Below are 18,738 nucleotides of genomic sequence, written 5' to 3'. Positions count from 1 at the left end.
GCGCTGGGATGGTTAATTCTCTTCCACATGCCTTTACAGCATCCATCCAACCACCCACCCCCTGGTGGCTGAGTGAGTGCTATATGCCAGAGCCTGTTCTGAATGCTGCCAATAGAGGGATAAAGAAGACAGCTATAGTTCCTGACCTCAGGAAACTTACATTCTAGTGAGCGGAGACAGTCAATAAACACATAGTCCCATAATAAGCAAGGTGGTTTTAGACAATAATAATTTCTTTGAAGATCATAAAACAGGGTAATGTGGTAGAAGGTGACTAAATGAGAGGATGGGGGTCCTTCAGGGTGGCAGAGAAAGAACACGTCTCAGAAAAGGGGACGCCAGGCTTAGACAGAGATAATGAAATGGAAATAGACTGGAGATTTGGGAGACAGGTTTTTGAAAGAAGAAGGCGCAAATGTGAAGGCCACATGCTGGAATTGACCATGCTGTGTCCAAGGAACCAAGAGGAGGCCAGTGAGTGTGGGGCACTTGAGGGGAGATGCAGAGATGTAGACTCTGGATTAGTTCTTCCAGATGGAAGGGATACTGGTGAAATTGTGGCTGGTGCCAGGCAGGGCATAGAGGAAATGTTTATGCTCATTGAAGATGTGAGCAAATGGTAGCCCATGAAGATTCAGATACTAATTTATGGTTCTGGAAGAGACCCTGGCTTCCAACTCAAAATTATATTTCTCTAAGCCCAAGAGGACTAGTGGGTGCTCCACCACTGCCATTGCCTGGATACCTAACAAGAGGGGGCTCAGACACCCCCACCTCCTGGGGTGAATATCTGAGGGCAAGAACAGAGGAGGTTGGAACAGCGCATATAACCTTGGAAGTCTGCTGGGCCTCTCCCCACTAGGATCAAGACTGGACACATGTGCACTCTGTGTTGATGAATGACGCTGCTGTGGTCTGCATGGCAAGAGGAATGAACCCAGGCCGGCCTGGGAGAGGGAAGACTGGGGCCTGGATGAGCATGTCCCAGGGGAGCAGGCAGACATGCACGTAGATGGGCATGTGTTTGGGGACCGAGGTGGGTGAGGCTGAGGAGCTGAGCTCCAGGCCAGAAGAGGAGGTGAAAATACAGCCCTATGTGGGGAGGGAAGGAGAGGAGAGAGCGAACACTCACAGAGCGTCCACAAAGTGCAGGCACGCTACAGGAATTATATTCCATTTATTTCTTATAGTAATCCAGGGGTGGGTACTATTATTTTCATTTTGAGGATGAAGACACCAGGGTTGAGAAACGTTGGGTGACTTGTCCAAGTCCACACAGCTCATAGCTGGCAGAGCAGCAATTTGTATCTAGGTGTCCAGTCGGGATGGAAGGCAGTGTGAGGACAGGGGTGAGCACATTCCTCCCATTTTACTACCACCTGTATGCTGACAACTTCCAAATGGGGTTCAGGCCCAGTGCTGCCTCTTGCCAGCCTTCCTCACTCCCCCTACCTACTGACTTCCTATACCCATGTCTAATTCCCTATCTCTGCCGTCTAAAGCTACTTCCCTGTGTGCCATTAATGACTTCCCCATCCGTCATCCCAAACAGAGACCATGAATCAGCCTGGAGTCTTCCCTCTCCCTCCCTTCCCTGTTGTCTCCCCATTCAATAACCAGGCCCCATCCCTTTTACCTCTGAAACGCCTGTTGAATCCATCACCACCACTTGACTCTCACTGCCCCTACCATCATTCAAGCCTTCCTTTGAATTATTCAGTAGCTTCTGCACTGGTCTCTTTGCTTCCAGTTCTTTCCCACGCCATCCATCCACTCAGCTGAGACTCAAGCAGCATTGGGAATCAGTGGTTCTCAAACCTAAGCTCGAATCAGCACCACCTGGAGGGCCTGTTAAGTTGCAAATTGTTGAGACCCACCCCAGAGTTTCAGGTTAAGTAGGTCTAGATGGGGCTCCAGAATTGGGATTTCTGACAAGCCCCAGGTGTTGCTGATGCTACTCGTTCAAGGACAATACTTTGAGAACCACTGCTCTAAAGTTTACACCAAAGATCTAATATTACTCATCTTCTTTAAAAACTCCAGTTACTCTCCACTCTCTTTAAAATGGAGTCCCAGCTCCTTCCCATGGTCTAAGTGATTGTCACCACCCAGCTGAGGCTTGCCTCTTCAGCATCACCTTAAGCTGCTGACCTCTCTTCAGCCTGTGATGTGGACACAATGCACTCTTCATGTTCCTTAAACTTGGCATACATTTCGGACCCCACACCGTTCCCTCTGCCGGCAACTCTCTCCTCCTTGTCACCTGTCAGATTCCTACTTGTCTATCAAGGTCTGACTTGACTGCACTTCCCTGAGAGGCATTGCAGTGGTTAGAATGACCGTGGGCTTTGATGTCAGACAGGTTTGGCTTTGAATTCCAGATCAATCACTTGTTAGCTGTGCGACCCTGAGTTGGCCTTCTCTGTTAAGCCAAAGTCAACCTTGGCATCTTGGTTATGAAATATGAATAATAATATTTATCACGTAAGATTGTTATGTGGAGAGGAAATGATGCATGATAAATGCCTGGCAGGTAGTAGGTATTCAATAAACACTGGCGACAATTCTCATTAGCTCTGCTCTGAAGTCTTGCCTGGCTTCCTCCGGCTGAAACGCTTCCCTCCTTCTCTGTGCTCCCATACCATTTTGCGTAGGATTCCCTTTTGTATATATCACATGCTAACATCTCATACTAACTTATACACTGGGTCTCATTCCCAGTACAGTTGGGGACGTTGTATGAATTATAAAGATTGGCCCTCTGAGCAGACTTAGTGGGCACATGCCTTGGCAAGCTAAAGGCATTTTTGTAGGAAAAAAAATCGACAAGTAGATACCCCCCAATCCCAGAGCACGTGTTTGGTGAGCAGAGTGAGGGCTGGGTTTCACACCCCATTCCTCCTTCACCGTGTCTTAACCTGCACAAACCATACATGGAGGTTCTATGTATACAGGATGTGAACTCTATGAAAGTAAAAACTGTGTGAACTCTATGAAAGTAAAAGCTGAAGGCACAACCAATATGGAATCAATGCATCTAGAGGCAGGCACCATTGGCTGAGGATGGTAAGTACATCAGAATGGGTCAATAGGGTTGTCACCCCGGGTTCAGGAATAGGATTCTTACTCCTGAGGGGAAGGGGAGTGAGAGAACCAGTTTGGCAAGCTCAGAGACTCAGGCTTGGGGAATCATCAGAAGCTGGATTTCTCAGTCTGGGTGGGAAGGAGAGCAAGGCAGAGGAGGCTTGGTCCCTGCATGCTGAACTGGAGCTCCTGAAAGCCTCCCTGGTCTCAGACCAGAGTCTGGTGTCTGGCCAAGCCCACAGGTAACATCCTCATCTCTGCTGTGTGGCTGGGGAATCGAGACTAGAGAATTCTTAGAAGACATTAAGATCACATTGTCTGTAGCTTCCTTTCCTGTCTCTGACCCAGATCGACTCCCTACCACCTGTCTCTTCTGCTTAACAGCAAGCCAGTCTCTTAGAAGGCTTTCAGATGCCTTAATTAATACATTTTCATTTCCTTTGCAGACCCTTCACTCCCCTTAACAGCTGGCGCTCAGTGGGGAAGGTGGAAATAATTCCCAAGAACTGACAAGTTTCCCAGGCTGCTTTGAGATGCCCAATGGGGTTTGAAGGAGTTCCCAATAGGAAGCTGCTAAGGGAGACACTGAACCTAACTGAACTCCAAACCCTTCCAGATCCCCCCGAGCAACTCCTTCCATGGAAAATAACCAGCACAGGGATCTGAGGATGGGCGGGGAAAATTCTGAAGTCTGTTTCAAATCTGTGGCTGACTGTCTCTGGGCCTGGAGACTGCTCTCCCAGAGACAGGGATTTAAGCAGCGCACCTTCACGGGTGGCGCTCCAATGTCATTCCTTAGTCCTGCCCTGCTCGGGGCTCCCAGCCATGTACTCACACCTACACTTTATTATCTTACATGCCTGTGCCCCCCTTGCCTTTTACCGCCCGGTCTGTAAGCTTTCAGAGACAGAACCAAACCTGATCTGTTCCTTTACCCCACACCCCAGCACAGTGACTGGCACATAGGTGTTAAATCACTGTCTGCTGATTGATTCATAAATGGAAAGCCTGGCTTTCTTTTCTTTCTTTTTTCTTTCTTTCTTTTTTTTTTTTTGAGACAGAGTTTCGCTCTTGTTGCCCAGGCTGGAGTGCAATGGCGTGATCTCGGCTCACGGCAACCTCCACCTCCTAGGTTCAAGCAATTCTCCTGCCTCAGCCTCCCGAGTAGCTGGGATTAGAGGCATGTGCCACCATGCCCAGCTAATTTTTGTATTTTTTATCAGAGACGGGGTTTCTCCATGTTGGCCAGTCTGGTCTCGAACTCCTGACCTCAGGTGATCCGCTCGCCTCGGCCTCCCAAAGTGCTGGGATTACAGGCGTGAGCCACCACACCTGGCCGGAAAGCCTGGCTTTCTAAGCCTTGGGTTGATGCAAACCTGCTGAAGGAAGCACTCCCTAGGGGAATGCAAGCACCCCTTATCTGAAATGCTTGAGACCAGAAGTATTTCGAATTTCCGACTTTTTCAGATTTTGGAATATTTTCATAAACATAATGAGGTATCTTGGGAATGAGACTCAAGTCTAAACACGAAGTTCATTTCTGTTTCATATACACCTTAGACACGTAGCCTGAAGGTAATTTCATACAATATTTTAAATAATTTTGTTCATGAAACAAAGTTTTGACTGTTTTTGACTACGACCCTTCATGAGGATAGGTGTGGAATTTTCCACTTGCGGTATCACATTGAAGCTCAACAAGTTTCAGACACTGGAGCATTTCAGATTTTGGATTTTCAGACTAGAGATTCCTAGTATTACCTATGTTACCACTTCACCGTGTTTCAGGCACTGTGTTAGGTGCATAAGGATGTCAAGATGCATAAGACATTGTACTTTCCTTCAAAGAGTTGCCAGTCTTACTTCCACTAGGAATCCATCCTGGTTGTCCTGATTCAGAAGCCATTTCTGCCCCTACCTTCCTAGTCATTTATGATGTACTTTGCTATGTCTAATACAGCACTTATCCTGTATGACCTCATTAAAATAACTTCTGCTCGCATCTGTCTGCTTTTTTAGCTGAAAGGCTCCTAGAGGAAAAGGACCTGACTTCAACTCCTAGCACTCCTGGGCGTTAGCTTCTTGGGGCTTTGTTTTCTTAGTCTGAAAAACGAGGTGGTCATAAGAAGCCCAGTTTCCAGATAAGAGGGTTGAGGACAGAAGTGTCAGCCAAATGTCCCTGTCAAACTGGCCACTCAGAGCCACCTCCTTGTTTACCATTCTCCTGGGCCAACTTATTCCTTCCTCCCCATTCTTCTAGGAGGCTGATGCAGAGAACAAGACGATGCCACCCAAGTCATCCTTTGTTCCAGACACCAGTTCTCACATGCCCCTTTGGTGCAGTGAGAAGAGCCCAAGATTGGGGTCTGAGTCTGGGCTCTGGCCACTTGCTGTGTGTCTGAGCTTGGATTAATTATGGAACTCTCCAAGCCTCTGTGCCCTCATCTGTGGAACAGAGTAATAATTCCTGTCTCATGGGTCATGTAAGGATCAAATTAACTCATGAGTGTAGAGCTTCTACATGGTGTCTGGCCTTGTCAGGAGTTATAGCACCCTGCTTCTACTCCCTTCCCTCCTGGTGGCTCGGCTTTGAACTAGGAAGACATGTGAGCAAGGGTCTGGAGCACATGAGATCCCCATTCAGACCCCCTATAAGCCAAGGGAAGCCAGAGGACAGAGCAAATCAGAAAGCCACAGCAGAGCCCTCCACCGAGCGCAGGTAGGGCATTGGCTGGGCTCACACGGTTGGCAGCTGCGGCTCCAGAGGCCCAGCGGCAATCTTCTGGGGTGTGCGCACCTCACTCCCGAATGGAGGAGAGGGAGGCCATCAGAGGGAGAGAGGGAGACAAGACGGGAGAGCCCAGCCGCAGCCTGGCAGCCGATACAGACATCTCAGAAGGAAAAAAGGGCGGCTGCAGTCACGAAACTGCCATTACTGCCCTTTTCTCAGGTGAGTGAAAGGACTCCTACTGACAGAAAAGAACCTTTTGGGAACTCACAATGAAGCAGAGTGTTGTGGAGAGGGTGCATGAACATGTTTATGGCTAAGGTGCAGTCCAGCGCGCTGGCCCCTTTATTTTCAAGTACACCTGTCTGTGAATAATGAGCTGGAGAAGATGGATTTCCTCCCTTCCCAGGTCTCAGTGGGTTGCATGCAGGGATCGCTATGTGGCATGCATCTCTCAAGGAGCCATTGTAGAAAGGACCTTCCCAGGGTCAAACAGCCAATCCCTTCTCCCCTGAGAAGCAGGATGACCTTAACCCATGCTTGAAGGTCTACAGGAAAGGGGAGCTCCCTGCACTCACTGGGTCCCAGACTCAAATGCTGAAGTCCCCACACAGCCACAGTCCTCTCTTGGGCATCCTCACAGTCACTGCTTAATTCAGACCCCATTCCATTCTCCTGATCACTGGACAGCTGTCTAATGAGTAAACCTGCATCTGGTCTTCCCACCTCCAATCCATCCCCCTCTCATCTGCTACAGTAACCTTCTGGAACCAAACGCAATTATGCCACTCCCCTCTTTGAATAAAACAAACAAACCACCTGCTCTTAGACAGCTCCCACTAGCGCTCTGGACATAGTTTATAAAGATCCAAACACATAAACCCTATCACGACTGGCCCCTGCCTACAGCCCTGTTCTCCTCCACCCCCTCTCATGCTTGGCTCCAGTCGTCCAGAACCAACGGCACTGCAGTGTACATTTCTCACCGTCCACCTCACCTAGAATATAATATCCTTTTCTGCCAAGGCGATCCTTCTTGATCCTCAGGGCTCTGCTCACTCGTCATTTCCTTGGTGAGCTCTTCCCTGCTCCTGTACCACACCTCGCTCAACTTCTGTCAAAGCCACCCCTGCCACTCACTACTCATGGGACTTTGAGCAGGTTCCTTAACTGTTTTGCCACCTCACCTGCCACATTCGGTTATTGTGAGGCTTGAGTTAATACAGTCAAGTGCTCAGAACAGTGCCTGGCCCATAGGAAGCACTTCATACCTGTCAGCTGCTGTTATTACCATCATTATAACTATTATTAATATAGCATGTGTCACACTGTACAGTAATTCTTGGTTTACCTGTCCGTCTCTTTGAGTAGATCCTGAACTCCTTACAGGCAATTCCTCATATCCAAGCGGTGCTTGTCAGACAGCAGGCACTTTGATGAATGAATGAATGGTTGAATTATAACAGAAGCTCATCTCTTTCAGATTTGCATAAATGCAGAAACTAAGCCTTAATGGGGAAGGTAAAGCAAAGCCCTCGCTGAGCTCGGCTGTCACATGGGGAAGGAGTGGAACACTCCACTTTGGCCCCTGGATCAGTATCTTTATTTTAAAGAATGCTGAATAGAATTCTGTGACCTATTTGTAGTTAAAATAGTCTCTGGCTTCAAGGTGAAAAGTAATCTCAGGGGACCACTTGTATTTTTTTTTTTTTCAGTTCAGCAAAATGTCTCTGGACAACCTTCCCAGTGAATTGAGGCCACGAACAGCCCGACCCACCAGGCCTCTGGGAAGCTCCCTCCACAATCCTTTCTCCTGGGCACCCAGGAGAAAAAATGGAATGAGGCGTTTCAGCTTCATTTACACTGAATTCATCAAAATGTCATTGGTAAGAGCTATTTGATGTCCAAGGCTTATAAGCCCTGAATCTAAGCCTTCCAAAGCCCTTTTCTCTTTGAACTTAAATGTGCCATTCCGCCAACATGGAGTTGAATGCCAACGGGGTACTTTGTTCTGAACTGTGAACCTAGAGGGGGACTCTGTCTCTTCCCAAATGTGCTTTACTCTCTCCCAAGCAGGGCCCTGAGGATGGAAAATGCAGCTGTTGTACCTTCCAGGGTACTACAGCTCAGTACTTGACCAAGAATGTCTCCCTACCAAGCAGAAGGGGCCTTGGAAGTCATCTGTCTGGTTCTGTCACTTTACAGATGGAGTGCAATCTCTTTATGGGCCAGAGTTGAACTTGGGTATCAAATTCTGGGCACCCTCCACATCCTCTGTCTGGAAGGACATCTCAGAAGTGAATGCCAATTGTGGCTGCAGGGAGATGAGGCTGTAATTTCTGCAGGGAAAGACCGTGTGCTGCCATGGACTTGGTCTCAGGTGCCTAAGTTTCACCAGACCTCTGCCACTAACTGGCAGTGGTTCATTTTGTTCTTTGAAACCTCAGTTTGCTTAGCTCTAAAATGGGGATAATAATACCTACTTCACAGTGCTGCTGTAAAGGATGAAAGAGCTAATGCTTGTGAAAGCAGTTTATAGACATTCAGTCACTGCCCAAATGTCAAGAGGTTAAGACAATGCCCAGACAGATACTTGCCTGACTGTGCTGGTTCCCAGATACCAGCTGTGGGAAGAAGTACTAGCATCTCGACAAAAACTCCAAAACCCTTTTCTGAATGCTCCATCATCTCCAGCCTCCATCCCGCCTACCTTTTACTGACACTGCCAATTCCAATATTGCTCCAGCCACATGAACGTCCCTGCATTTCCCCAATCCATAAGAAAAGCATTCTCAATTCTGAGCAGCTGCTTACATAAGTGATTTCATCTTGACTTACAGTCAATCTGTCAGCTCCACAGCTCCCTCTAGCTACAACCCTTTACCTTGCTTTCCCTTACAAGCTACATGACTTTAATGAGTATTCCCCGGCCGCTGTCTCCATCTCCTCTGCTCACTCTTCTTGTTCACAATTCAATCACTGCCATTGGACCTCAATCCAGCCACCCCCTGAAACTGCATTTGCCGGTGACCCCCGTATTGCTCAGCCTGGGAAATGTTCTTCTGTACTTCCTTTCAAGCGGCAGAAAACCTCTTTACCCATTCTCTTTCAGCAGCCTTCACGGGCTCCCGTCTTCCTCCCTCTTGAACATGTGCTCTTTTCCCTGAAAGATTCCTTCCCTACTCATATCTTCAGTTGCACCCACCCATCCATTCACCCTACAGTCTACGCCTTCAGCCTGCTGAGGCCCACTCTAGCCAACTCTCTGCTGAACGTCTCTAAGTAGATATCCAAAAGGCACCTCAAACTTGCCATTTCCAAAGCTAAATGCATCCTCTCTCTCCTCCCAGACCTGTTTTTCTACCTCATTGCTGGGCACCACCAACCACCCGTATGTCCAAGTCAGAAACTGGTGAGTCATCCTACATTCTCCCTCTCTCTCACATTCCTCATCCACTGGGTCCCCTAGTCCTGATGATTTCTCTATTAAATAGTTTTTAATGGGTTACACAACGCTGCATATAGTATAATCCCATTTTTACAAAAAGAACTTGTGTAAAACATATATGCATTTAAAAATTAGAAGGCATGATACAGAAGTGTTAGCCATGGGTATTACCAGGTGGTGGAATTACAAATAATTTTTAGTTTTTTAAAACCTTATCTATTTTTCAAAAAGCATGTCTACCTCCGTATAAGAGAAAAACCTTTTTTCTTTTTTTTTGAGATGGAGTCTCACTCTGTCACTCAGGCTGGAGTGCAATGGTGCACAATCTCGGCTCACTGCAACCTCCACCTCCCAGGTTCAAGTGATTCTCCTGCTTCAGCCTCCTGAGTAGCTGGGATTACAGGCATGCACCACCACGCCTGGCTAATTTTTGTATTTTTAGTAGAGATGGGGTTTCACCATGTTGGCCAGGCTGGTCTTGAACTCCTGACCTCAGGTGATGCACCCGCCTCGGCCTCCCAAAGTGCTGGGATTACAGGCGTGAGCCACCGTGCCCAGCCTATTATCTTTAAAGAGAATTTTGGAATCTGTACCTTCTTCTAACTCCCAAGCTACTTTTGGTTCTCACCATCTCTTGCAACAGTGAAAGCCTTCTTCCCGGCTCCCCTGCCTCCAGTGTTGCCCTCCTGCCCACTTGTTTCATGCTGCAGCTCAAACAGGCCCTTCATCAATGACAGCTGCCCACGGGCCACACTCCCTCACCACCATGTTCTGTTCCAGGGAGACCCACCTATGTGTGGTTGCTGAAATGGAATCTATCCCTGCACCTTCATGGCCCCATGACTTGGCTCTTGTACTCTCTCCTCACTGGCATGCTCTTCTCTCTCCGTGTCTCTTCTTTGATGGCCAATGTCTCTTCATCCTTAAAGATTCAGGCCTAGCATCACCTCCCACAGGGTCCTTCCCCACACGTCACAGGCAGAGTTCAGAGCCCTTCTCCAGTATTCTGTCTGCACTTCCCCATCATAGTCCGCCTCACCCTGCTCTTACCCGAACGGGGCCCCTATCAAAGAGTGGCCTCCTTGAGTCTAGAGACATCTTTGTACATGAATGCCTTGAACAGTTTCACCAAAACTGTTTATACATCCAGTACATCCATGTACTGGCATGATACAGAGGGCCCCTGGGATTAGTCCTGGGGTGTCTGCTTCTTCAAGCTACTCCAGTCTGTCTCCTCTCTGCCAAGCACACCTCCAGTGAGATACAACATCACTGCCACTCAGTCCTTCTGTGGGCTTAGCTGCGAAGGAGCTGACCAGGCAAAACAAATTCAAACCTGAGAGCCTCTCAAACAACCATCCTTCTCATCTCCACTGCCCAGACACAGCCCCAGGGTGAGAGGCCACCCAACTGGCCCAGTTTGTGTGAATCCACTTGCTTTCACTCCAACCACACTTCCCCTTTTAATGGGATTACAGGAAAAGACATGCTCTGATGATTTTCACACATATGCAGAAAATATGCTTGAATTCTCCTCCACAATGAATACACGGCCGTGTGTCTAAGCCCATGGTCTCTGTATGCTTTCCGCTGTTGTTAACAGGATACCACAGACTAAGCAATTTATAAACAATACAAATTTATTTGGCTCACAGTTCTGAAGGCTGGGAAGAAAGTTCAAGAGCATGGCATTGTCACCCGGTAAGGGTCAGCCATGGCAGAAGTGAGCGCACAAGATAGAGAGAGGCACCAGAGGCCTGACTCACTTTATAACAACCTGCTCTTCCAGTAACTAATCTTCCTCGATGATGACATGAATCCATTCCTAAGGGGAGAGTGCTCACGACCCATTCATCTCTTATTGGGCCCCACCTCCCAACACTGTTGCATTGCGGATTAAGCTTCCAACACATGAACTTTGGAGGGACACATTCAAACCACAGCACCCACTGTTTTGGGTAAGCAGGTGATAACAAATGTGAAAAGACTGAGGCTCTACAACTTCCACTGGAGATAACCCTGGGCCTCTACACTTTAATTCATATCACTCAGACATACAGGCAGTCACTATATTCCCCAAACTCTCCAAAGAAAGAGATTCCTTGGTCAACCCCAAGCCCCTTGTTGGGGAGGTTCTCCTTTATATCAACCTTCATTGCTTCTGCTGCAGTTTCAATTACACATACCTTGCTTGTTGTCCAGGGGAAACTGTTGGGCAGCCCTGTCCATACACACCCTGGCACCTCATCCTTGTACACATTCTCTTTCTTCCCCAAGTTCCACATGTGCTGCATAAGTGAGAGCCCCTGGAGAGCTGCCATGCCTGCAAGATGGCCAATGTCTGGGCAGGATCCCTGGACCCCCAAGAGGAAATCCTAGGCTTACCCAATGTGTTACAATGGTTTTCACTCTCAGCTGTTGATAATTGGCCTAATTTTATTCTTTGTACTAGCAAACATATACCTCTTGAACAAGAAAAGGGGCATTGAGAGACAGCCTGGTGTCCCTAAGATAATCACTCCTGGGGCCAAAGCTCATCCTTATGTTTGCTTGGGCATGCCCATGAGGATTTCCCCACATTGTTACTAATAACCCTCCAGGAAGATGACCCAGCACCAACTGCATTCTACTGACCCACAAAGGGAAGTTCCAGTCTTCACTGGAGAGAGGCTCAGCAGGTTCTGCCACTGCCTTGGTGGTGCTCTGCCTGCTGGCCTGGCCCGGCCCATGGTGTCTGCTCTGGCTGACCTTTGTATTGCCTCACCTCACTCCTTGCACCCTGTCCTCGAGCCTCCAGCCCTGAGGCGTCTTTGGGCTGCTGTGATGCAAGAACACTGGTGCATCCAGCTGCAGGCCAGGCTGCGGGCAAGGAGAGGGTCACAGCTCTCACCCATTTGCTAGATCAGCCCACATTTTATGCTTTGCACCTCGAGTGCTGTTACCAGTGTCTTGGGAACCAACTTCTTTGAAGGTGGCCAAAGGGTCTGGGCGCACAGCCTAGAAGTGTTGGGGAGGTGACTTCCTGTGGTATGAACTTCAGTCAGTGAGAGATGGGACTCACAGATACAAGTTTCCCCCTCCTTGCGGTGGACTGTTTAGTGAGGCAATCATTTCATAGGGCCTCTGCAGGCTGAACGGTCATCTGTGCTTAATACAAAGCTATGACCAGCAGCTAACACACCCCTTCTGCATACTCTCCCCGCCTGCCTGCCACCTTCCCCTTTCCCTCACCTCTGTGTCTGTGGACTTGCACTCCCTGATTTAGCATGCAAGATTTGACCTTCGGCTCTGTTTTCTAGGGAGCCTGGCCTAAGACAGCTCTCATACTTCCTGTATGCCAAATTCTCAATCTCTCTCTCTCTCTCTGTGTGTGTGTATGTGTGTGTGTGTTATTTTAAATCCTTACCAAAAAAATCCTTTGCAGATGAACACTAGAGCTGTGGGGGAAGGGGTGGAAAGGATAAAATAATGTGTTTAAGCACACACAGCTAGTAAATGAATGAACTGAAATTTTAGCTTAGGTCTGTCTAACATCAAGATTTGTGTTTTCTCAGATCACAAGTACTGAGATCAGACAGACCAGGGCTTAAATGCTGGCTCTGAACTTACTAGCTGTGTGATCTTTATCAGGTTACCTAACCTCCCTGGGCCACCATTTCCTCATCTGTATAAGGGACAGATTTAGATGCAATGGCTTCTAAGGTCTCTTTCAGCCAGCACATTCAATAGCCCCAAGGGCCTCACATGGGCCTCTGCTTGCTGTTACAGCCTCTGGAATTTTCCTGTGCAGCTTGGGAAAGGGGTCACAAAGAAGGGATCCAGGCCTGAGGGCTACCACAATCCTAGGGGAACATCCTGGAAAACATCCCAATCCTTCAAACCTGGGGATGGTGGGGTCCCAGTGTCATCAACTCCCATCCAGGACCAACCCCAGTGGCACACCAACGGCCTTCAGCCTTCTACCTTTTGCTTGCCCAGGAAACTCCCACCCATCCTCCCTAAGCCAGCGCACACATCCCAAGGGAAGCCTTCCCCCTACAGCCCCATTGTGCGCCCACAGTGCATCCTACTCTCCTCTAGATGTTCTCCTACAACGCCTTCCACTCTGCCTCCCCTGCACTTATCACAGCTTGAAATTACACAAGAATGCGATCATTCATTGATCTCCGTCTCACTCACTAGTCCAGAAGATCTGTGAGGGCTGTGTCCGTGTTTATTTTGTCCCCCATTGTATCTCCAGTGTCTACAACAGTGGAAGATGTTCAAAAATATTTATTGAATTAATGGGTTAATGAATTAGTTCATGTCAAGTAGCCAAGTCTCAATGAGGCCAAAGCAGCAGTATTTTTGCTTGAAAGATCTGGGGTGAATTCTAAGATTCTGACTGTTCAAGTCACTCGGTGTGTGGCTGCATGTCTATGAGTCCCAGACTCCTCTCCTTGCCCTCCAGTCTATGTCACAGCTCATTAGGGGACTAATAAGGAGATGGCTGTGCACTGACACTGCCGTCTCTGAAGTCACCCTACCAGTCATCAGGCAGCCCAAGGAGACCAAAGAAATCAGCTCAAGGTGAACAAGGACATCAGTAAGAAGGTAAAGAAAAGGCCTGGCATTTCGGCTTTCTATGGTCTAACTACTGAGCTGCACCTTCACAGTGGAAACCAAATAAGAAGAATGTTTCAGGAGTGGGTCTGAAAGATTAAGTAGAGAAAGCCACAAATCCTCTTCCACTTAAGCACGTACATCATCAGGCTTGAATCTCGAAAACTGAGGCTCAAGGACTGCAGAGGGCTTTCTGCTGAAGCCTTCGCCCTGCCATCCCCACCCCCATGGCAGTCGTCCAAGGCTCCCTAGGCCTTCTGCAGCCTTCTGTTGACTTGTCAGCCGTCTGTTTGCAAGCCCCCCTCTGCAAGCAAGGCCTCCCTTCTGAACCAGCCCTCTCTGGACTCCAGTCGCCCTGGGTCGTTCAGAATTCCCAGAACAAGGCTTGCCATTTTACCCTGCTCGGTCATTGCAGATGCCGTCCATGTTCTGTCAGGCAAACTCCTGAAGTATCCTCCCTCCTCAGTTCTTAAACACCTTTTCCACAGTTCTCATCTACATAGGACTTTTCCCAATCCCTTGTCAAGGACTGCTTATTTAATACCTCAAATAGTATTTTTATCATTGAAGAGTAGGATTTTAAAAATTTATTTGATTTCCAAGTTTGTTTGATACGAAGGGCTTAAAGCATATTAATTCAATAAAGAAAAAGATCCGGGTTCCAATCTGAGCCCTGCCTCATGCTAACAGTATAGCTCCCGACAAGTCACTCAAGCTTTCTGGGCTCGATTGCTCATTTGTAAAGTGGGACTAACAACCAGCTAAAAGGTGTGTTTAAAGAGGATTAGAGATAATGCATGTAAAACACCTTGCATATCAGCACATGCTGGGAGGCTGCAGGAGCTCCTTCTACCATTGAAAGCCCAGAGGGGAAAAGAGTTGGATCAAGGGCACATCAAGAACCCAGGTCTGTGCTCTCTGCATTGTGTCCTCATCACCTATCCTGATCATTAAAACTCAGTTATGGAAATATGGATGGTGAATTCGCAATGACTTAATTAATTTTTACAGTTGTTAATAGTGTGTACAAAGAAAACAAGAGATTTCCCCCTGGAAGAACTTTCTATACCCTTGCTCTAACCTAACAGATGTCTGACATTCTCCAATGCTCACCTGAATGTTAATCACGTCTCCACATTCACCCTGAAAATCTACAGCAGGTCCAAGCACACCTTGGCCCTCGGTCTGTAAAAGGACATTAACGCTAACCAAAGATAACACAAGATGTAAGAAAATAACTGTAGCTGTGACCAACTCCTCTGCCAGTCAATCCCTTTGCCCTGTTATTTAGCCACGTCTCCCTTGGCAGTGTCTCTCAAGGATCCAAGCCAGCTGATGTGGGTGCATTCTCTTCTCCCAGGGCCTGTTCAAGCTCTGCTAGGGAGTGCTAATGAGCCACAAAATAATCAGAACAATCAAAAAGCACCAAAAATGGAACCCAAACTCCCTAATCTGTGTTAATCAATCAGAGCCTCCATGACTTGTCACAGGCTCTGGACTGGGAAAGCCACGGGATAGGGATTGTTGCAGGCTTATCCACCACCGCACGTCTGTGCCAGTCCAGGAAAGATTTATAGAATGAGTGGACAAATAAATGACAAATGCATGAATGATTGACTGAACAAATGGAGGGTTCATGAGCGTGCAGCACAACCTCATGCTCTTCCAATCCCTCCCAGCCCACCCTCAGGCCCAGATCACTTGTCCTCTCCTTACCCTAGCGATCAGCTCCCCGACCATTCCCGTCCAGGTGCCGTTGGCCTCGGGAACGCCGTACACGCCATCCCCAACCAGGCGGATCTTGTAGTTGAATCGGAGGATCTCTGCCAGCTCCTTGAGCATGTCCACACAGAAGCCCTCGTAGCGGTCATTGCCTTCCATCTCCTGGTGGTTCCCCTTCAGCATTAAATATGGGTTTTCCTGCAGCAAAACTGGGCAGCTGTCATTCTCATCTTAGCCCTGGTGTCTCACCCGCATGTGATGGGGAGGGCCAGGGGCACAGAGGGTCGGGGAGGACATGGGGCAGAAGGAGGAAACTGACGTGGGTAATGGGCTACTTTGGAGTGATGACCAGCTCCTCTCCCTGATGTGCTCCTTAAAGCTGTCCTTCAAGGTGCTTCTGTTGTCAGGAACACACAGTGGTTCCCACTGCACGGAGGGTCAGGCTCAAGCTGCTTCAACTTGTTTAAGGTCATCATCTGACCCCACCATCTATCTCTCTTTTTTTTTCTACCCCTGCTTTATTCCAGGCAGACCTATGGCTGGGCGTTATCAGAGATATAAGGATGTCTGCAATAAGCAGGCTAGGTAAGAACAGGTACATGAGCAACTGCAGTCCAAGGAGGGCATTGGGAAGAGGGCAGGTCTCTCCAGTGAGATGTCCAGAGAAGGCTCCAAGCTGAAGGTGGGATCCAAGCTGGGCTCTGGAGGAGGCACAACACTGAGAGATGGAAGGGCTGTGAATGAAAGGCATGGGCCAGGGGAAGGCACAATCAAGGGCATGATCCTGAGTGGCTGCTCAGTGGACGATGGACCTTCCAGGGTAGCCGGAGCACAGGTTGTGAGCAGGGGCGAGATGGGAGGAGAAATGTAGATGGATGGGACTCAGATGCCAGGATGTGGTGGCTGCACATTACACAAGGTATAGGGGGAAAGCATCAAGCGTTTTAAAGACGCAAGGCTGTGAGTAAGGAATGCTAAGTAGTAGGAGAGGAAGCATCCAGGGGTGAGGGCAGACCCTCTCCTGAGATGAGACCCTGAATTCTGGGCTGCAGGTTGGATTGGAGAAAGCCAGAAGGATGTAAGAGACACAGAAAGGAACAGGTCTGATAACTGGTTGGTTGGGTGTGGGTCCTCAGAGCCTTGGAGCCTGGTGGATGACTAACAGAGGGTGGTGTCATGATGGGCTCGAATGCCTGGAGGGGAGGAGGATTTGGAACAGGTTGAATCTGAGGTGCTGGCAGGCTACGCAGGCAGAAATGACCCACTGGGTGTTTAAAATGTGGAGCAAGGGTAAGACAGGGGCCAGAGATTGGACATGTACAGAGATCAAGGCTGAAGCTGGGGAATATGAGAGACCGTCAAGGGGAAGAGTTGAGAAAGGGCAGAAGAGGAAGAAGAAGAGGCCCTGGGGAGAACCTGGTCTTAGAGAGTGGGGAAATGAAGGGCAATCACAGAAGACAACACAGAAGCAGCCAGGAAGGCTGAAAATCAGGGGAACGTGATCTTAGCGTCAAGGAGGAGGAAATTGGAAGATAGAGGATGTAGCCACTCCCACCATTCTCACAGACCTAGCAGGGCTGGGAACCAGCGTGTTGATCATGTGTCACTGCCGACCTTTTGAAGGCAGGCGTGGTGGGGGCAGCAGGACTCCGTAGGATGAGGACTGAGCGAGTGCCACAGGAGTGAGGGCTGTTCAGCATTTTGACAGGTTAGGAGCTAAGGGAGGCAAGGCGGCAGGCACAGAGAGGGCAGATCGCCTCTCCTCCAAGCTCCTTCCCCACCGCAAACAGCAGGGCTGGGGGTCCCAGGGGCCCACCCAATTCTGTGATTCTGTGACTCCCTACGTTGGAGGGCAGCTTGAAGGGCAGCAGGGTGTAGGAAAGGTGAAGGCGATGGTGTTTTAGGATGGGACAGTCCAGGGTGTATTTATAGGCAGGAAGGGAAAATCCCTGGAAAAGGGGAGAAAAGAGGAGGAAAGAACCATGCTAGCTGGTGGAGCAAGGGCCCAGGAAGTGCAGGGTGGAGGCAGGGTGGGGCGGGGTGAGGTTGAGGCCTGAGCCTGGAGGTGAGGTAGAGGGTGTGGGTGGGTTCACAGAGAGAAGGGAGCTCGTGCTGGCCCCAGAGTTGTGCTGAAAGTGGGGCAGATAGGCTTGAGTCTTGGTGTGTGGGAAGATTTTCAGCAGAGCCGCTCAGGGGATGCGACAGGGACAGAGGAGAGCTGGGCTCAGGGATTACCACGGCCCAGCTGCAGAGGGGAGGCTGGATGCAGACAGGCAGCTGGGAGCAGGGGTGGCAGGGACAATCGGGCTTGGGTACAGGTGTGCATGGAGAAACCTGCACATCACGATTCTAGGAGCCCGGAGAGGAAAGCACTGAAATCCTGATGGGCTGAGCTCATTCTGAGAGGGACTTCTAGGCTGGGGAAGATGAAGGGCCAGACAGACCCAAGGTCATGGAGGGACTGTGAGGGAGAGCAGGATGTGGGCGTGATGAAGTGGGCAGCCAGAAGGCAAAGGTCATGTGTCAAGGAGCGGGAGCTCTGAGTGGAAGGTGACGTGATTCTGATTCTGGATGAGTCCACTGTCACGTCAATGAGATATGAACAGTCAGCCTGCCTTCCACACACGCCGTCCTCAGCACAAGGGCTTCTCCCTGCACAAACTCTCCACACACTCCCCCATCTTCTACCTCACCTAGTCATCTTTGTCCACAGAGTCACACTGCCTCCTTCTGTGCCAACCCATGTCTCAGAACTCCCCTGCTCTCATGCCAGGGCCCACACAATCGCCCTCCAGTGTTTTCCGATTTGTGCCTGCTCTAGGTAGAATGGGAGTGGGGCCTGGGACAGACTCATCACCTGCTTGGTTCCCCTACCTGGCTCAGCATTAAGCACTTGCCGATCATGTGAGTAAGAAGCAAACAAATGGCTTCCTGGACAGGGCATAGCTGGGGGTTTCCATCTCAGGACTGGTAATGTCCCATTGTATCTTTGATTGTCCCAAGGGGTGTCACAAATGCTTCTCCCCAAATACTCACTACTCTCAAGTTAATTTAAAACTTATTGACATATTCAAAGTGAACAGACACAAGGCCGGTCTTGGAGACGCGTTGGAAAGCCCAAGGATGGGGATGGTTAGGGCTCACTGGCACTTTG

At 49.1% G+C, this 18,738-nt stretch overlaps 1 protein-coding gene across 6 annotated transcripts in view; it reads right to left on the bottom strand.

Annotated features, from left to right (window-relative positions):
• The window catches only part of GRIK4 (glutamate ionotropic receptor kainate type subunit 4), a 476,087-nt gene that overhangs the window by 65,492 nt on the left and 391,857 nt on the right, over nt 1-18,738 (bottom strand). For 4 of the 6 annotated variants that reach the window (XM_016919844.4, XM_016919847.4, XM_063782564.1 and 1 more), the window contains one exon: nt 15,579-15,782. The exons of 1 other annotated variant lie outside the window; for it this stretch is intronic. In XM_016919844.4, the coding sequence (XP_016775333.1) occupies nt 15,579-15,782 (204 nt within the window). The remainder of the gene's footprint in view (nt 1-15,578; nt 15,783-18,738) is intronic. One more of the 6 variants, XM_016919845.4, reaches the window with a different exon arrangement.

Source organism: Pan troglodytes, chromosome 9 (genome assembly GCF_028858775.2).
Source record: "Pan troglodytes isolate AG18354 chromosome 9, NHGRI_mPanTro3-v2.0_pri, whole genome shotgun sequence".
In the NCBI taxonomy this organism is placed as follows: domain Eukaryota; kingdom Metazoa; phylum Chordata; class Mammalia; order Primates; family Hominidae; genus Pan; species Pan troglodytes.
The sequence above is the reverse complement of the archived record's forward strand: the minus strand, read 5'-3'. Positions and strand labels throughout refer to the sequence as shown.